The sequence below is a fragment of the Neolamprologus brichardi genome, chromosome 9 (genome assembly GCF_056152115.1).
Source record: "Neolamprologus brichardi isolate AB-2024 chromosome 9, ASM5615211v1, whole genome shotgun sequence".
Taxonomy (NCBI): Eukaryota; Metazoa; Chordata; class Actinopteri; order Cichliformes; family Cichlidae; genus Neolamprologus; species Neolamprologus brichardi.
Window position 1 is genome coordinate 2,774,233 of NC_142112.1, and position 17,573 is coordinate 2,791,805.

The following is a 17,573-nucleotide window of genomic DNA, read 5'->3' on the forward strand; positions in this document are numbered from 1 at the left end:
TAAACGCAGAGGAACAGTCGCACAGATAAGCGCTGCTTATGCGCCATAATCACCACAAATGATGATAACACCGAAGCGTGAGCAGCGTGTGGCAAAACAGCATTCAAATGATGTTTAAGAATATGTGAAACAGACGTTTTTGCATGCACATCCACTCTGGTGGTCCACCGTCAGCCCTCCTCAGTGCGTCTGCGCTCTCTCCCCCCGCTCTGTCCTCCTCTCGCTCTGTTGCTCAGGCGCTGTTCTCTACCTGACAGCAAGCGGAGAGAAACACAGAACCGCGCTCCCAGCAGCTCACCAGCAGGTATAAAGGGTCGCGCTGGAGGGAGCATCGGGTCCCCGTGCTGAACACTGAGCGGTTGTTGCATACTGCTACAGCGGTATGGAGCGCTCCTGATTCCAGCAGGACGCCTGGAGGAGCGCAGCCATTCTTCCCTCGTTACATCTCGGATCTGTTTGGACGTTCAGAGGCCGACCATGTCTGTACGAGAGAAGAGGATCCAGACTAAAGACAGTGTTAGCCTGCTGCCCTGCTTCTATTTCGTGGAGGTGAGTCAGGCTTTGCTTTGTACTCCATCAAACGCTACAGCGAGGATGTCATTTGATTTGATCGTATTTATATCAGAGCTGCGTTATTATACACGAGCCTCTATTAGTCGGTGCGTTATATGAAGCTATATAAAAATAGGTAATTCTAATTGGTCAGCATTAAAATGCAATAGTGATGAGCAAATGGCGCGCACGTTTTCATCGAGATTTTCATCCACTTAAAGTATGTGATAAAGCGCAGCATCGCCTCTCTGCTTGTGCTCGGCACAGCCACCTGTTCTCATTATCAAAATAGGTCAAGTAGAAACCAAAGGGCTGCTGCTCTTTTCTATTTTTTAAGTAGCTATGCAGCTGCAGCTATTGGATTTTATATTTCTAATATGTATGATATTAGCTGCTCACACAGTAAAACACTGACATCTCAACAATCAACCGTGGTAATACACACAATATCACAACGTAGCATCATTTTTTTATTTATTTGTAATTTTTTCTGCTTTCTGTTGGATCCAATAGAAAGCAAAATGCAAACAACGAAAACACATGTTTTTAAATTACATTTTAAGTGTTCATGAGCATCAATTATGAGACCTCAACATTTCTGAAATATGTGATTTTTGCTTTTTGAATGATACATATCATAATCATCAGAAATCATTGCACATTCTCACATTTAGCTGCTGTTTTTAGCCCAACTTAGAATCGTCCATCTGCTATTTGTTTTTCCAGCCAACCCCCAAAATACAAAATGCAAACACGCTGGTTTTAACTCAATTTAAAACATTTTAGTTGCTGGATAGTTTTCAGGCTGTGAGTATACGTCTAAGGGAATCATTAGACGTATAATATACCCTAAACCAAAAAGACCTTTGTCTAAGGACCTGGAATTAGTCTCCTGCCTACTGTAACAAAAGGAGATCAGAGTCAAAATGTCAAGTTGCAGGGTCTACGCAAAAATGCTTTAAGCAGAATATTATGGAAAAAGTATATAAGTGCATGTTAGGAAGCTGTAAAGTTTAGTCAGTAAAAAGAAAGTACACCTGCCAATTCTAAGTCTTTACTTCTCAGGAATAATACCACGATCTGAAGCACACTGGCATCAGATAATGGAAAGAATCGAGGTATTACGAGGTTCGTTCAGGGCTCAAACGCTGTGGTGAGGAGTCAAGAAAGCTGTGGATAAACTAGAGAGTTTTAAAGAACAGTGGATCAAAATGAGTGTTTATACACCTCTCTGCATTTAATTATTAGTTTAATTAATTATTAGTTACTATTAACCTCTGTCTCTCTTCCACAGCATGTCTTTATCCTGTCTTCCTTCTCTCACCCCAACCAATCACAGCACATGGCCCCGCCCCTCCCTGAGCCTGGTTCTGCTGGAGGTTTCTTCCTGTTAAAAGGGAGTTTTTCCTTCCCACTGTCACCAAAGTGCTGCTCATAGGGGGTCATATGATTGTTGGGCTTTTCTCTGTTCTCTTTGTATTATTGGAGGGTCTTTGCCTTACAATATAAGGCGACTGTTGTTATAATTTGCACTGTATATATAACATTAAAATGAACTGAATAGAAAACAACTACTTGAAAGGAAGAGTTCTGCAAGCTACTGGATTATGGTGTATTTAGTTGTTCATCCCTGCACGGTGTCTTAGTTTTTGTTAAAGTGACACAGTGTAATTTCACTTGTGTTGCTGTTCTCAGGTTGTATTTACCTAATCTATCAAATTTTGTAATTTCTTGTTATGTCCTGATAGTAAAACCTTAGAACTCAAAGGGGGTGCACTTTCTTTTTTACCATTTTTAGGTGACACATTAGTGCATTTAGTGCAGCCATGACAGAAGCAGATGAAGGCCGACAGTGTAGCGATGCATCTTTATTTTCACATATATTTATATCAGGTTAAAAGGTCGGTTACAAGGTAATGAAAATGAACTGATGATTTCAAACACTGAAGCGCTGCATGCAGCTTCATTGCCCCACTGCTATCTTTATGCATGCCCTAATTCACTGCTGGCCTTTGGCTCCACACTTATACAGCTTTATGTATAATATATGACTCCATTTAATACTGTGTGATAGGTATTTCTGGAATGACTGCAACATTTCCACGAACGTCTCTCTCAGCAGTGACATTGTCAGGGGATTCCCTGGATTTTGTTTTGGGAATCTTTCATTCACACAGCAGTGCGACCTCACTGCAGTTAATGTGGCAGAACAGTGAAAGTCAGCCTCGAGCTTTTTAGAATCACTGAAGCAGCTCACTGAAGGATTTTTGCGTTTCTATTTTTGCAAACAGCAGGAGGCATTTAAAGTAGGTCAGCGCTGAAAGTTTACTGTGCCCAAAGAACAAAGTCCCTTGTACTTATTGTTGTGGTGAGAATGATGTGTGCACTGATCGTGGGCATGCATGTCATGCTAATGTGAGCTTCACATGATTTCTTTGAAGTCTTGTCTTTGCAGGGTGGACTGATTGTGCAGCATTCACCTTAAATACTTAAAACTACAACAATTGCACAAGTTTTAGTTAATGTTGGAGTTCCTCTAATTCACATGTGCCCAAAAGCTTAAAACATCTAGCTGTTGATTTGAGGTGAAGTTGAAGAATTTGGAGGCAGTCCTCCTCCTGTTTACTTTGTGCAATGTACCACTGAGAGCAAAACAGCCCCAGAGCATGATCCTACTGGGAGCAAAACAGTGAGTGAGTTAAATGTATTTATATGTCATTAAAGTGATTCACAATACAACCAGAAATATAAATAATAATATAAAACAATGAGAAAATTAATTAAAAGCTTGTTTGTATAGAAATGTCTTCAGCTGCTTTTAAAAGAGTCGATGGCGTCTGTACAGCGTAAAGACAACAGAGCTCCACAGCCTTGGTGCTTGGTGCAACAGTGACCTCTGACCTGACGACCTAAGTGCTCAGGATGAAGTTTCAGCAGGTCAGAGATAAACTGGGGAGCTTCAGCGTGCAGAGCTCTAAAAGATAAAACTACAATTTTAAAACGAAACCTAAAATTTACTGACAACCAATGAAGAGAAGCCAAAACTGGATTCTGGAGCGTTCTGTACAGTCTGAAGCTGATGTGAAACAAGTAAAAAGACCGTTACAATAATCCAAACAAGAAGACATAAAAGCATCAATAATCACCTCAGGTTCTTTGACACCAGCAGTCTTTACTTCTCGTCTCATCGTTAGAACTGCAAATATTCAGTTGAGCTTGGAGGATTTTGGAGCAGTTTGCAGTTTGATGCTTGTGTACATTTGTCTGAACTCATTATCTTGGAATCTGCAGTTGTTTAGGAATAGTTTCAAAAGACCAACTAGTGTAAATTTGTAATTCTACTTCTTTGACTTGACTTTTGTTGTGAATACCAGTCAGTCCAACGACTGTTGTTAAATCCTTGCTACGCTGCAAAGAGAAACAAGTAGTTGTGGTAAATAATGAGCAGTTAATAGACTTTGGTCAAGTTAGAAGACACAGTAGATCCTGTAGCACCACTTACTGAAAGGTTTGAATGCATGTATATATTTGTATGTATACTTCTGACCCTGTGTGGATTAGATCAGTAAACAGACCGGTTTATGTCTGACAATATTTTCACGCACCGCCCTTTAAGGTGTCGCAGATAAGTACAACAAAATAAAACCAGCACCGGTACCAAAAAAGAAGAAGATTTATTCATAACAGATGGGAAAAGACCCAGGGAAACCGAGTTAATGAGCCTCAGCTCTCGCGGCCCGGTACTAAACGGCTCACGGACCAGGACCGGTCCGTGTCCCGGGGGTTGGGGACCGCTGGATTAGAATAAATCTAAAATAAAGTGAACCTTGTTCTTTTTAAACATGAATACTGTACAATCATTCTACCCCAGGAAAAATCATTTGAGGGTCAGACAGTGAGCAGGGCATCACTGCTAATCGAGTGAGTCAGTTTTGTGCAATTATAAGAGAATCACAGTTCGTCTGCGTGTTTTAATGCAGCTCTGGAGGCTTTGCTGCAGGTTTTCTCTGTGTGAAACAAACGCTGGTGGATCAGGTGATGAAGGAGTCCTGTTAGCGTTTTTAATGGTGAGCACAGCAACAGCGCGACTGCTTTGGAGGCTAGAAACATGTTTTCTTCAATCTGCTTGAGATCACGGTCTCAGTAATGGCTCCGCCTCTTTGTTCTTCACGGTGTGTAAACAAACGCCGACTCCATGTCAAACTGTGAAAGTGTCATCACGTCTGCTGCTGTTGTGTTATCAGTGTTTCTGTTTAAACAGCGCGTCACAGAGCCGTGCCTTCAGTGAAGCAGCGAAGAAAAGAGTTTGTGTCGAGAATTTTTTATTATCAAATTATTGGAAACACTCGATGAATCGTTTCAGCTCTATTTCCAACTAGAGCATGGATCACACTCGTCAGGCTCCCCGGGAACCCGATGTGTGTGCCAGGACACCTGAGAGGAGAGTGTGGTGTTTATTCTGGTTGTGTAACACTGGAGAAGCTCCTCATACATGTGTTTGTCTTACAGCTTGTTTAGTGTGATGAACAGAGAATCTTCCACTGTGTGACGAACTGAGCCTGACTCTGTGCTCTGCTGTTTTCTCAGCCCTCGTTTCTTTTCTTCCACTCGACTGTTTATTTCTGCAAACACAGCAAAGCTTTTATGTGGCTGCTTGTCAAACAGCAAACTATCTGGATTCATTGAGCTTTGATGTTATCAAGTATTTCCCTCAATATTCATTCAATAAAAATGATATATGATAATAATTATACATAGTCAGCTTTATCACGGCTTTAGTCTAACACGTGCTTCACACGGTCTTTTAAGTTCGCCCCAAAGGTTTCTCAGATAAAAACTGACATGTTTCTGTGGTTCAGTGGCTAAAAACAGAGCTTGTTGTTTTAGACAGATGTCCTGAGCGTATGTGTGAAGGAAAAGCTGCCAACATTTATTTTCTGTGCCATTAAAAGTGTGCACTTCACACAGCTCGTCCTGACTTACTGCAGCCAAGAGGCTCTTGTACATCAGCCATGGAAACAGTTGGCGTCGCCACCCAGTCGCACCTGACACCCCCGTGCTTTCAAACAGCTTGCTTCATCTGTTGGTCTAATAATAGGAACACACAGAGCAGAATGAGGTGGAAACAGTCTATTTAGCCCTTCATCCATTCATCTTCACTGCTTATCCAGCTTGGGCCAGTGTGGGGACTGGACGCACTGAGCTCAAACACACACGGTGCTTATTAAATATTTCCTACAGGATGTCAGTGAGGATTACTGAATATTAACAAGTTAATGTAGATGTAAATATCGCTGAGGTTTGGTTCAGCTGACTCATAGGTGTCAAACTCTGGCCCACGGGCCAAATTTGGCCCGCAGCCCAATTACATTTGGCCCGCGAAGCCATACCAAATGACTATTAGAGCTGGCCTACTGGTATTATACAGCTAATATATATATTGTTTAGTATTAAGCTTTGCTTGTTCCATATTCAGTTTTTCAGCAAAACTTGTTTGAGTCCATAAGAAAAGATTCATTCTTATATCTGGAGTAGATTTTTTTTTTTCAATAAATATTAATGTTAGCCCGCGACTTTGTTCCAGTTTTGAATTTTGGCCCACTGTGTATTTGAGTTTGACACCCCTGAGCTAACTGGTGTGAATCCACAGTCCATAACTCAACATATTACACTGGGACAGTTCAAGCTTCCAAGCCTTCAGTTTATGAGCACTGTTGCCCTTTTATGGGTATTTTAATCTAATTTGCACGTCTTTTCAAGCTAACATTTGTTAGCCTCAATGTTAGAGAACAGCACAGGCCTGGAGGTTTGTGCAAGCAAACATGACACAGACATCAGTACAAGCTACATATGAACTGAATATTATTGTTAAGACACAAAACTTGGAGACGAGGAACAAAGTTGAGTTGATTGAAGTTGCAGCAATATTCTTTTTCTTGTCACAATAAGAACAGCTCCACCTCCTTAGTTTACTGTTGTTGGCAGTGACATCTGATTTGCTTTTCCTGTTCTGTTTCAGATATTATTTTGCATCAGCTGACAGCAGCTGGACTTCTGTTCCAAATGTTATTTGACAGTAAACTGAAAGTGGGCTGTGAACATAAACAGATTCAACCTGTTTCGAATGTTCTCCTGGAGATGTGAGTCATTATTAGCAGGAAGTTTCACTAAGCCTCGTGGATTTTAAAAGATTAATGTTTGATTCCTGTAATACTGTGACTGCCAAGCAATATTTACGGGAACACAGACAAAAATCAAAAAGTATATATATAAGTATAAGTAAGTATATATGAAGGTATTTTTAGTCTGAGCTTGAGCCCTTTTCAAAGTTTAAGGAAGCTGCAACTAATGTAATCATGCTGCCTGCAGAGTTTGGTGATTGGATACTGTAGCAACTATCCCCTCCCTTTCCAAACGCCTTCGATGCTTGTTTCCTGTGGGGGAAGACGGGTCTGTGTGCCGCGCTGAAATGGTGGCGCTGTGCAGGATGACTGCTGTGTTTCCTTCGGATTACTCCTCACCCCCTACCCAACCCTGTTGCTGGTCACGTACTCCAATGTTGTACTGTGGACATTTATGTGCTCTCTGTGCAGAGGAGTTTTTTTGTTTCCTGTTCTCATGCTGTCCTCCCAGGAGCCCAGCATGAGTAGAGTCTCTTTTTTTCCTCTTGTACTTTCCCATTGTAGTGTACATTTTCAGTGTTTTCCTGTAACGCTGCCGATCTCCGACTGTATTCCCATGTGATGTCTATGTTGTGTGTGTAAGTCGGGGGGGTTCTATTCCTTTGCGGGGCAACCTGCATGTGGCCAATAAAGCATTCATTCATTCATTCAGCTACTGTGGGTTGTCCTCAATAAGAGTGAGAGCACTTCACTGTTTTGTACAGTTCAGTTACTTTTTGCATGCATACCTAATACTGCTGGGTGCATATATGACCCAGCCAAGGAGCAGTCTCTCTGTGGAGATTCTCACAGACTCATTAGTTATTCTTCGTATCTAGCTACAGAGCTAATCTCTCTCTTTGACAGCATGTTCTCCTCCTGTTACCCCAAACTGGCCCCTGAGCCTCTGTCAGAGGTTTCTTCTTATTAAAGACGGTTTTTCCTCCTCACTGTCATGAAGTGCTTTCTCAGAGGGGATCGTTTGATTGTTGGGCTTTTCTCTGTTTTATTGTAGGGTCTTAACCTTACAATATAAAGAGCACCGTGATTTGGCACTGGGTAATTAAAAATGAATTGAACTGAACTGTGTGCACTGCTCCGCCTCCATGTGCATGTCGTGGGCCTACATGTGTTATCTAAGGAGAGGAGATTCTCAGCTAAATCACAGCCACACTTCTTCCTTCTGCAGCTGAGCCAGAACAAACACAGCTGACAGCCACAGGAAAGCTTCACACTTGTAGGATAAAGAACAACTCTGTTGTTCGACTGACACATTTCATCTTGTGCCCTTCATCAGGGTCATGGTGACAGGCTTTTTTTAATGCATCTTGGAAGTAGGTGAAGTTGTGCCAGAAACCATTGCTGTTGTTCAGTCATGAGTTTGCTCCTAAATAAGACTTTGAGAAAAAATGCAAGGCACAATCAATTTTATCTGCAGTTTTGAAATAAAACTAATGATATGACAAAAAGAAAAGAGCAATGAGACACAAAGTAGGCTGGCAGCGAGTGTTTGCATATGTAGGCCAACGGAGGATCTCTGCTGGGCTGAGCTTTCCCACAGGAGACGAGGCTTTTCAGAGAAAGGCAGCATAAGCAATGCAAGACAGTCCTGGCTCCGATCTCTCTGGTAATCTTCCATTCTGACAGCACTGGTTGACTCACTAATCACTGTCTGTAAAATAATTGTGTTCATTAGGTATTCAGTCAAATAGTCATTACTTGGGTAAACTAGCCTATCACTAAAATGGTAACACTCTTCTGTTTGTGTGCACCTTCATCAGCACTAAGTAACTGTCTTCCAGCTGAGTGTGAAAAGCCTTTGCCTCTGGATGCTGTACAACAGCCAAGCCTGTTTTTGAGATATGTGTCAAGTCGAGTGCTTCAGATGCTTTAGATGCTTTAGAAAATGTTGTTTTTTCTTTTCTATTTATTCTCTGAGAAACGGAGAATATCCATAGTACCAGTTTGCCCAGAACTCTCCATCCATGTACAAATGTGTTGTTGAAATAAGTAATTGAAATCTATCCGTCTGGAAAGGGTTACAAAGCCATCTCTAAGGCGTGAACCACAGTGACAGTCAGAATCCATAAAAGGAGAAAATATAGCCAGCCTACCAAAATTACTGCACAAGTGCAACTAATCCGAAGGCAAGAAAACAATCCAAACATCATTAACCTGCAGGCTGTTTGTCTCAGTTAAGGTCAAAGTTCTTTGTTCAACAACAAGAAGGAGACTGGACAAGTGGCGTTGATGGCAGTGTTCAAAGGAGAAAACCACAGCTGACAAAAAGACTCAAATTTTCCAAAAATAATCTCTAAGACTTTTGGGCCAATATTGACAAAAGTGGAACTTTTTGAATGTACAACTTCCAAAAAGTTCAACTTTGGAACTTACATCCATTACATTAGTGTCTTAAAACTAACACATTTGCTGGAAGCATCAAACATGGCGGTGGTAGCATGATGGTTTGGGGCTGCTTTGCTGCTTCGCCTCTACTGATGGAACCATGAATTCTGCTCTCTATCAGACAATCCTGAAGGTCACAGCCATGACTTTCAACATTTTGCTACAAGTCAGACATTAACCCACACATTACAATGAATAACAGGAGTTTTTAATTGTATATACAGAAACCTGACAGAGATGACTGGCAATACTTTACCTCAAACAACTGAATGGATACACACGCTGTTTGAAGCAACTATTTGCAGCCTGTGATGCACTAAGTGTATTTTTAAGCCACTTATTGTGTTTGTTTGTTTTTCCACAAAACAGTAAATTTCACTGACACAGTACCTCTCAAATTAAAATGATACAAGAAAAAAATCAACTGAATTCAAAGCCAAATACAAAAAGGTGAGTTTGTGACGATACTGTATCAAGTTCAGAAAGGAACCCTTCCTTACTCTTCAGTTACAATACTTAGTTTTGTTACAATAACCTGTATCCCTGGATCAGTCCAGCTACAGTGTAGCACAGCTCCACCTCTGTTGGAAAAAGTCCATTTTTAATTGCAGACCTTTTTCAGTCTCTGTACCCATGGAGTTATGGATGGTTGTTCTATTTTCCTTCAGTTTGCATTATTGGGCGGTCCCAAGATATACGAGAGTGGTCTCTGATTTTTCTACTTTCTATTTCACTTTTCATAATATTTTCTATTAAATTATCTGAGACCCCGTCTGCCTTATATGTTAGGGACTCATCTAATTATTGTGTAGTTTCTTATCGCTATTTAAATGTATCTTCCTTCTATATTGCTTATGCTCCCTCTCTCTTTTTAATTTCATTTTCCAGTTGTTGCTGGTTTTTGAGCCTCTGTTTCTTTATTCTAGATCCAATAGAGAGAAGCTTACTGTGGCCTTACTTCATCCCACATCAAGGGAAAACATTACCTTCATCGAGCAAAGTAATCAAGTAAAGCAGCTTGTAGTTCTTGTTTAACCCGAGTATCTGTTAGTAATGAAACATTTAGCCTAAAATGGTCACGTAGTCCTATATTAATGTTGATGACAACTGGGTATAGTCAGAAATAGTGATTGGTTCAATTGCTGTTGTGTCTTTTTTTTTTTTTTTTTCAGTTCACTCAGCATACCTCTATATTTCTTCTTGGAACGGGCCTTAATACTGTGTCCCTCTAGTCCTAACGTTGCTCCTCCAGCCTTCCTTCAGCCCTCTTTCTCCTCAGTCCGTCTCAGCTCAGAGCTGCTTCAGCTGCAGCGAGGCCTCTGTTAGTGCTGCAAAGATGGTGTCCAGTTTTATTTGCACTTTTGCATATCCTTTATCCTTAAGATAAAGGATATCCTGTCCATCTGCATCTTAAGGATAAAGGACACTCTTTCCAGGATGCCATTGTTCACATTTTGGACAGAGAGGACAGATGGTTTGAAAGAGGAGTGAAAGAAGCATCTATGTCCACTGTGAGCGACCATCTTTGAACAGAGGCGGTGGTTTACGACACCAACTCTCTGCCATCTATAATCCAGTTTTGAGTTCCCTCCCCAGACGCCTTAACGCCCACTCACATCCTGGGCCATCTGACCTCAGGAAATCACATGATAAGGTGGGGCCAGGTTTCACAATGAACTCACCTGAAACTCTGGCTGATTGTGACCCACACCCAGTTTCACACCTTGGCTCAGGCGATTAGAGGATCATCAGGGGGTCCTTTTGTCCCTCTGTGGGGGGAAACTCCCACTAGGTTTAAATCTGGGACTCTCCACCATTTGACCTTAGAACTGAAGAAGCTTCTCGGATGAAGGTGAAACGTCTTCAAGCAACTTAAAGAAGTCCAGACGCTTTTCTTTGCAAGCTCCTTTGACTCCTTTTCTGGTAGTTGTGTCACTTTCTACCGAAGCAGCTTCACAAATCCGATCATATCTTCACTCTGGAATAAGGAGCTTGGAAAAGTCTTCACATCAAACATTAGGATCTTCACTCTGAAAGATGCTAATGTTGTTGCATCTCAGTCTGATTTGGAGATCCTTGCAGTTTGTGGAGAGGTCCATATCATGGTGAATCTGGTATGGTGCAAAATCCCTGTCTTTGACTGTGCAAGCTCTTTCCTCTATTTGTCCAGTTTTTCCTTCGTGTTTAGCAATTTGGTCTTTAATATCTGCAACCGCTCAAGACATTTTTGTGTAATTATGCCCATCTCGATATACTTTATGCAGCGTTTTCAACTCTTTGAGTAGCATTAGGTCAGGCTGGCTTGGTGCTCTCTGTTTATCTTCCTTTTCTTTCCAAGTATCTTTACACAGAGTTATTGTCTCATGGTTGTAGTCATTTTGTAGGAGTGTATTTATTTTTTGCTGCTATTATGTATAATGTCACTTATTTTTCTCATTGTTTGGTGGAGCACCACTGTTTTGCTAAATTAGCTTCCGTGATGTCACTGGAAGTGTTACTTTGTTTTGTTTTTATTCATTTTTGTGATAATCCAACAGAAACACAACGTTAACATTCTCTGACGAAGGAGCATAAAGAACAAACATATCCCAGACCAAGATCGATGAAATAAGATATCATAAAGGGAATTTACAAGCTTATAATAATGTAATACAGCATTCCAGGATTCTTGTTCATTCAGCAGGTATCTGGTCACACATTTTCAGTTACAAGCTTGCTGTCATTTGCTCCATTGTGTGAACTCTTTCCAGTCTGTTTCCATTGTTATGGACGGTGGGCTTGTTTCTTTCCATTAGTATCTGTAGAATACAGTTTTTGACTGGACTGTATGTCTCTCGAGGTATAGCTCATTTAGTGGAGAATTAACTAGAAGGATTTTCTCTGTTTCTTCTTTGATTCTAATCCAGAATCCTTGGATTCGGACATATTTCTATATTTTAGGTTTTTTATAATATGGGGAGATAACAAGAGGTGTATTAAAACATTTGATTTTAAATTTTCAATCAGATTCTCTCCACAGTTGACTAGTTGACTGCTTATTCGCCTCTGTCAGTGCGCCCCAGGGTGGCTGTGGCTACAATGTAGCTGCCATCACCAGTGTGTGAATGTGTGTGTGAATGACTGAATGTAGTGTAAAGCGCTTTGGGGTCCTTAGGGACTAGTAAAGTGCTATACAAATACAGGCCATTTACCATTTACCATTTATTCCCTTGTGACAGGGGTTGCACAGCTCTTCCGATACATTATCAGTGATAATAACACTCAATAGTTCCCATTTCTCCTAAATATATCCTGTATTTTGGCAGGACTCATATAAGGCTTTTGTATTTATGAGAAACATGTTCCTTAGTTGGGAGATGTTTTTCTTCTATGCTGTTAGCATCAATCAAAGCTCTTTCTTTGTGGTTCAGGATGTAGAGTCTTATTTAAAGATATCCATATACGTGTTTCGAGGGGAGTTGGAATTGTTCCTGAAGCTGGTTAAATGACTTGTTCCATTAATGAGTTGATTTATTGTATTAAGGCCTGCATTGGCCACCTACTAAATCCACACAGGGACTCTACATTGCCTCTCACTGGCATGGCACTTGAGACACCAATTTTTTTTTTATTGTTGTCCACGCCTCCAGAGTAAGTTTTGTTCAATCCTTTTGTATTTTTAGGTTTTTGTCAGATTTTGCATTAATGAAAGGTAAAGTGTTGGAGTCCCCGCCATAAGTAAGAGTCCTTCACCTTTATCTGCCACAAGGGATGCAATCTTTTTCATCTTCATTTGGAGCATATGAGCCTCCAGTTGTTCCAGTTACCATCATATAATGGCCTTCGTCATCCTGGAAAACCTTCCCATTAGTGTAATAAGCACATTTGTTAAACAGGACAGCAACCCCTCTGTTCGTCCTGCTCCTGCAGGGTGCATCATATTCTTGATGTTCTGTCTCAGATGTTTCTTGAATGAGAGCTACAGAGCACCGCAGTCTCTTTAATCGTCCGAGGATTTCTTTCCCTTAATTAGGTTATTAATTCTTTTTACGTTATAACTAACGACGTTCATATGTGTCATATTCACCACATGATGGCATACTTTGCGTTCTAACATGTGTATAATGTATACATGTTTAGTCTGTAAGTGAAAATGTAAACTCTGTAACATGTCAGAGAGAAAGAAAAAGGGCGTCCACGCTTCCAGTCGTCCACACTGTGGACAACCCCATTTATACTGGGGCAGAGAAGTGTGACCCTCCTTCTCTGTGGGAAAAATGCTTAATGCACAAATACCCAATATCCCACTGTTGTGTAAAAATGAGTGTGGTCCACTCATATTAATCCTACACGTCCTCCGCCTGGACTTTATGAAGCATAATGTTTGTAAATATGTGACAGTTTACATCTATACTTTGGCAGAAACAAATATCCAAATATCCTCTGTCTTCTTTCTTTTTTCCTTTTCTACATGTCAATCAGCGTACCTTCAAGTCACTCTAGCATTTAACTCATCTAAAGTTCTTCCTGCATGAGGGCCCTTGGGTCTGATGTTGACAACGCTGTGTCTCTTTGTCTCTTCCTGTTGCATGTCCAACCTTCCTTCGGCTCGTCTTCTCTTCTTCTGTAGGTCGGACGAGTAGTCTTGGTCAAAAAAGATTTGTGTATCTTGGAAAAAGACTTGCCTCTGGCTCCATGCTGGCTGTATGATCTTGTCTTTTATTCCTGTATCTATCATCTCACTATGATAGATCTAGGAGGCGTTGTGGGGTCTTTAGGTCGAGGACCACGTGAAGGATGCACCCTCTCAATGATGATACCCATCTCCATTGGGAGTTTCAGTGATCCAGCTTCCGGTTAATTTCGATCATGTCATTTCCTTCACTTCCCTCTGGAATCTGAATAATCCATATGTTGTTGCGTGTCAGTCTGTTTTGTAGCAGGAATCACAGCGCCCTCTGGTGTCGCATAACTGTGTCTTCTGCTAGTTCTTTCATCTATTTGTCCAATTCGCTCTTCGAGTTGGTCTCTAGTATCTGTGACCTCTTGTTCCAGTCTTTCGAGTGACATCTTTGTGTGGTTGTGTCCATCTTGGTTCTCTTTATGTAGCTTTTGCAGTTCTTCCAGCAGCATTAGATCTTTGTTTTTGTTCATAGTCATTTCATATAGGTTTTCTGTTCACCTGGCTGTTTAACAGCCTGTTGACTTCAGTCATTGACTTCAGCTGCTTCACCGGCATCACCAGAAGTCCACCTGAAGTGTTTCTTTTTTAGTCACTATGTGTTTATATACAACTCTGCATGTGATCATTAGTTATCATTAATCTCTGGCTCTCTTCCACAGCGTGTCTTCGTCTCGTCTTCCTCCCCTCACCCCACCCAGTTACGGCAGATGGCCGCCCCTGAGCCTGGTTCTGCCGGAGGTATCTTCCTGTTCAAAGGCAGTTTTTGCTCCCCACTGTTGCCAAAGCAGTTGCTCATAGGGGATATAATAAGCAAACTTACAGAAAGATTACTCCCCTGTCTCTGCCATCTGTTGTGGCGTCTTTCAATGGTGTAGAATTATAGGAGATTAAACATTGCCAATTCCTAAAACTTAGACCCTGTAATGATGGGTTAAAATATATGTGGAACGTGCATATCAACATAAAAATGTGATATTCAATTTATGTGAAAAAAAAGTTGGGTTTTTCTCTGTATCTATGAAGCGCCTTGAGGCGACTTTTGTTGTGATTTGGCGCTATATAAACAAAATTGAATTGAATTGAATTAAATTAGTCTTGATCACGTAGTTTCTGTCAGGGTGGTGAGGCCATTATGGAAAAGTGCAACCAAAAGCAGAGCAACAAAGACTAAGATTTACAGAGTTTACTTTTACACCAGCGAATGAAGATAAGTACAAGTCTGGGGAAGGAACACACAGGTTTCTTCCTCGTCTGAAGGATGTATTGACTAGGGATGGGAATTGATAAGAATTTGGCGAGTCGGATTCATTATTGATATTACTTATTGATTGTCACTGGGTTCTCACTAGTGCCGCTTTGATATGCTGCTTAGTGATGGTGGTAACTCTCAAAGACATTTGTGCAAATATCTGCATGTTGTATTGTCAAATGTTTGTGCGTGTTGGATGTATTTCCCTCTTTGTTGTGATCAGTGTTGGGTTGTTACTCAAAAGAGAAATGTATTACACACATCACACAGAGTGCTTTTATTCAAACTACGTTAGTTAATCACTCCAAGGAGAAAATAATTCATTATATTGCTCATAGCGTAACTCTTGGTTTTTAGCTAGCTTAGCGTTAGCATGCTGTCTGTGCAGGTGCTTGCAAAGAGCCTAAGTTGTGTTAGCAGCATAATACAGTTGTTTCTGTCCTGGATGCAGTTTGCACTTTACCATTAGCTCTCGTCCTTAAAAATACAAGTAATGTCCATATCCGCCCTATAAGTGCCCTACTATTCCAAAGAGTCTCCCTGGATTCTCAGCAGGGTTGAAGATTCAGCTCTCACATGCCAGCAGCCCATTAATCACTGAGATATGAAATTATCCTGCGGGGCGGATAAAATTGTATCACGGGTCACATGTACATTTGACTCCCCTGGTGGGATCGAGCCACAGCCACAGCCTAACGAGAGAGTATAGTTTTTATATACCAATACATGGAAAAAGAACATTTTATAGTAAACATTTTAATTTTGAATCAGTCACCTTATAGATGTTATGAATTTTGGTTCTCTAGGAAGTTTCATCTAGATTGAACCGGTCATGTAGGAGGAATTCAGGAGCAATTATGGAATTATCTTTGTCTAACATTAAAATTAGTTTGATGATCTGAAACATCATCGTCATCATCATCATTAGCGTTTATTTATATAGCACTTTAAAAACACACCTGGGAGACCAAAGTGCTGTACAATACAAATATAAATATAGTAATAAAATAGCAAAAAGCAGTCATAGCAATAAAATGAATAAAAGTGTCAGTTACCCACAGAGTTAAAAGCCAGGGAATAAAAATAGGTTTTTAATCTGAACTTAAAAACTGGCACTGATGTAGCCTGTCTAATATGGAGAGGAAGGCTATTCCAAAGCATTGGCGCTGCAACAGGAAACGCTCGGTCCACGTTTCAGCCGTGACTTTGGGACCGAAAGCAACAGCTGCTCAGCTGACCGAAGGGAACGAGTGGGGACATGGGGCTTCAACAAATCAGACAAATAAACAGGTGCCAGACTATTTAAAGATTTAAAAACCAATAAAAGGACTTTAAAACGGATCCTAAATTCAACTGGAAGCCAGTGTAGAGAGGCCAAAACCGGAGTGATGTGGTCGAATTTCCTTTTGCCAGTTAAAGATCGTACCGCAGCATTTTGCACTAGTTGCAAGCGTGACAAAGTGCCCTGCCCAACCCCTATTAACAGAATTGCAATAATCCAAACGTGAAGTAATAAAGGCGTGAATAACACTTTCCAAGTCACGCTTGGAATGAAATGGCTCAACCTTTCTTTAAACATTCTTAAACATTTAAGTTTGACAAAAAGCTGAGAAATCAGGAAGGAGGTAAAGACTCTGTCATAGCGCTGTAGCTGGGTTATACGTTTGATGCTGAATCCTCTTATAGCGAGTTTGGTGTTCCTTCAAACTGTAAATGCATCACTCAGCAGCTTCAGGCTAAATCAGTGCCTCCTCCTTTATGTAACTACACTGACACATGTGGACGGTGGTGCTACAGAGGGTATCTGCCCCTAGCAGGAGGTAATCACAGCTGCAGCACTAACCCTCTAACCTGGAGGCTGGTTCCAAAGGGAACGGTCCTGAGAAATGAAGGCTTTGTGTCCATTCTACTTTTGTGTGACACTTTATGACATTTTTAACTTTCTGCTGATATACTGGACTTACTACCAGTGAGTCACTCGAAAAGCTCTATGACTGTTGGTGCCATTGGCCCAGGACCCACCAAAAATAACTGCCAGGAAAAGCCCACTGGAGCCTGCTTTCCATTTTTACACATCTATTATTCAGAATGCACTGTCTCCACGCTGTGCTCTCATCTCTGTAATCACTAAGGAGCTGCCAGGAGCACATACGAGCCAGTAGAAGGATTGTGTCAGAAAAACTTTAAGAGGGATTTTATATGCTTCAAGTCCAAAATTCTGATCATTATGGGTTACAGCTCATGAAATCCTGTACCTTAAATGATTATAATATTTATTTTTAAATGTGAGTACATTACTGTTCAAACTCTGTAAGTACTGTGTGTTTATGCCGATGCCTGTCCCTGCTTTTACACTCCTGTAGAGTCTGCCAGACGGCAGGAGGGTGAACAGTGTGTGCTGTGGGTGGGTGCGGTCCTTGATGATATTGTGTGCCCTTTTCCTGACCCGAGTGCTGTAAATGTCCTGAGTGGTGCTGTTCCCGTACCACGCTGTGATGGAGTTTGTCAGGATACGCTCCACTGTGCATCCGTAGAAGTTGCT

General features: G+C 41.1%; 1 protein-coding gene across 1 annotated transcript in view; it reads left to right on the forward strand.

Annotated features, from left to right (window-relative positions):
- Positions 1-223: 223 nt before the first annotated feature.
- Positions 224-17,573, forward strand: part of plppr4b (phospholipid phosphatase related 4b) — a 56,086-nt gene continuing 38,736 nt past the window's right edge. The window contains exon 1 of the mRNA XM_006805164.3: positions 224-549. Within this exon, the coding sequence (XP_006805227.1) occupies positions 478-549 (72 nt within the window). The 5' untranslated portion in view covers positions 224-477. The remainder of the gene's footprint in view (positions 550-17,573) is intronic.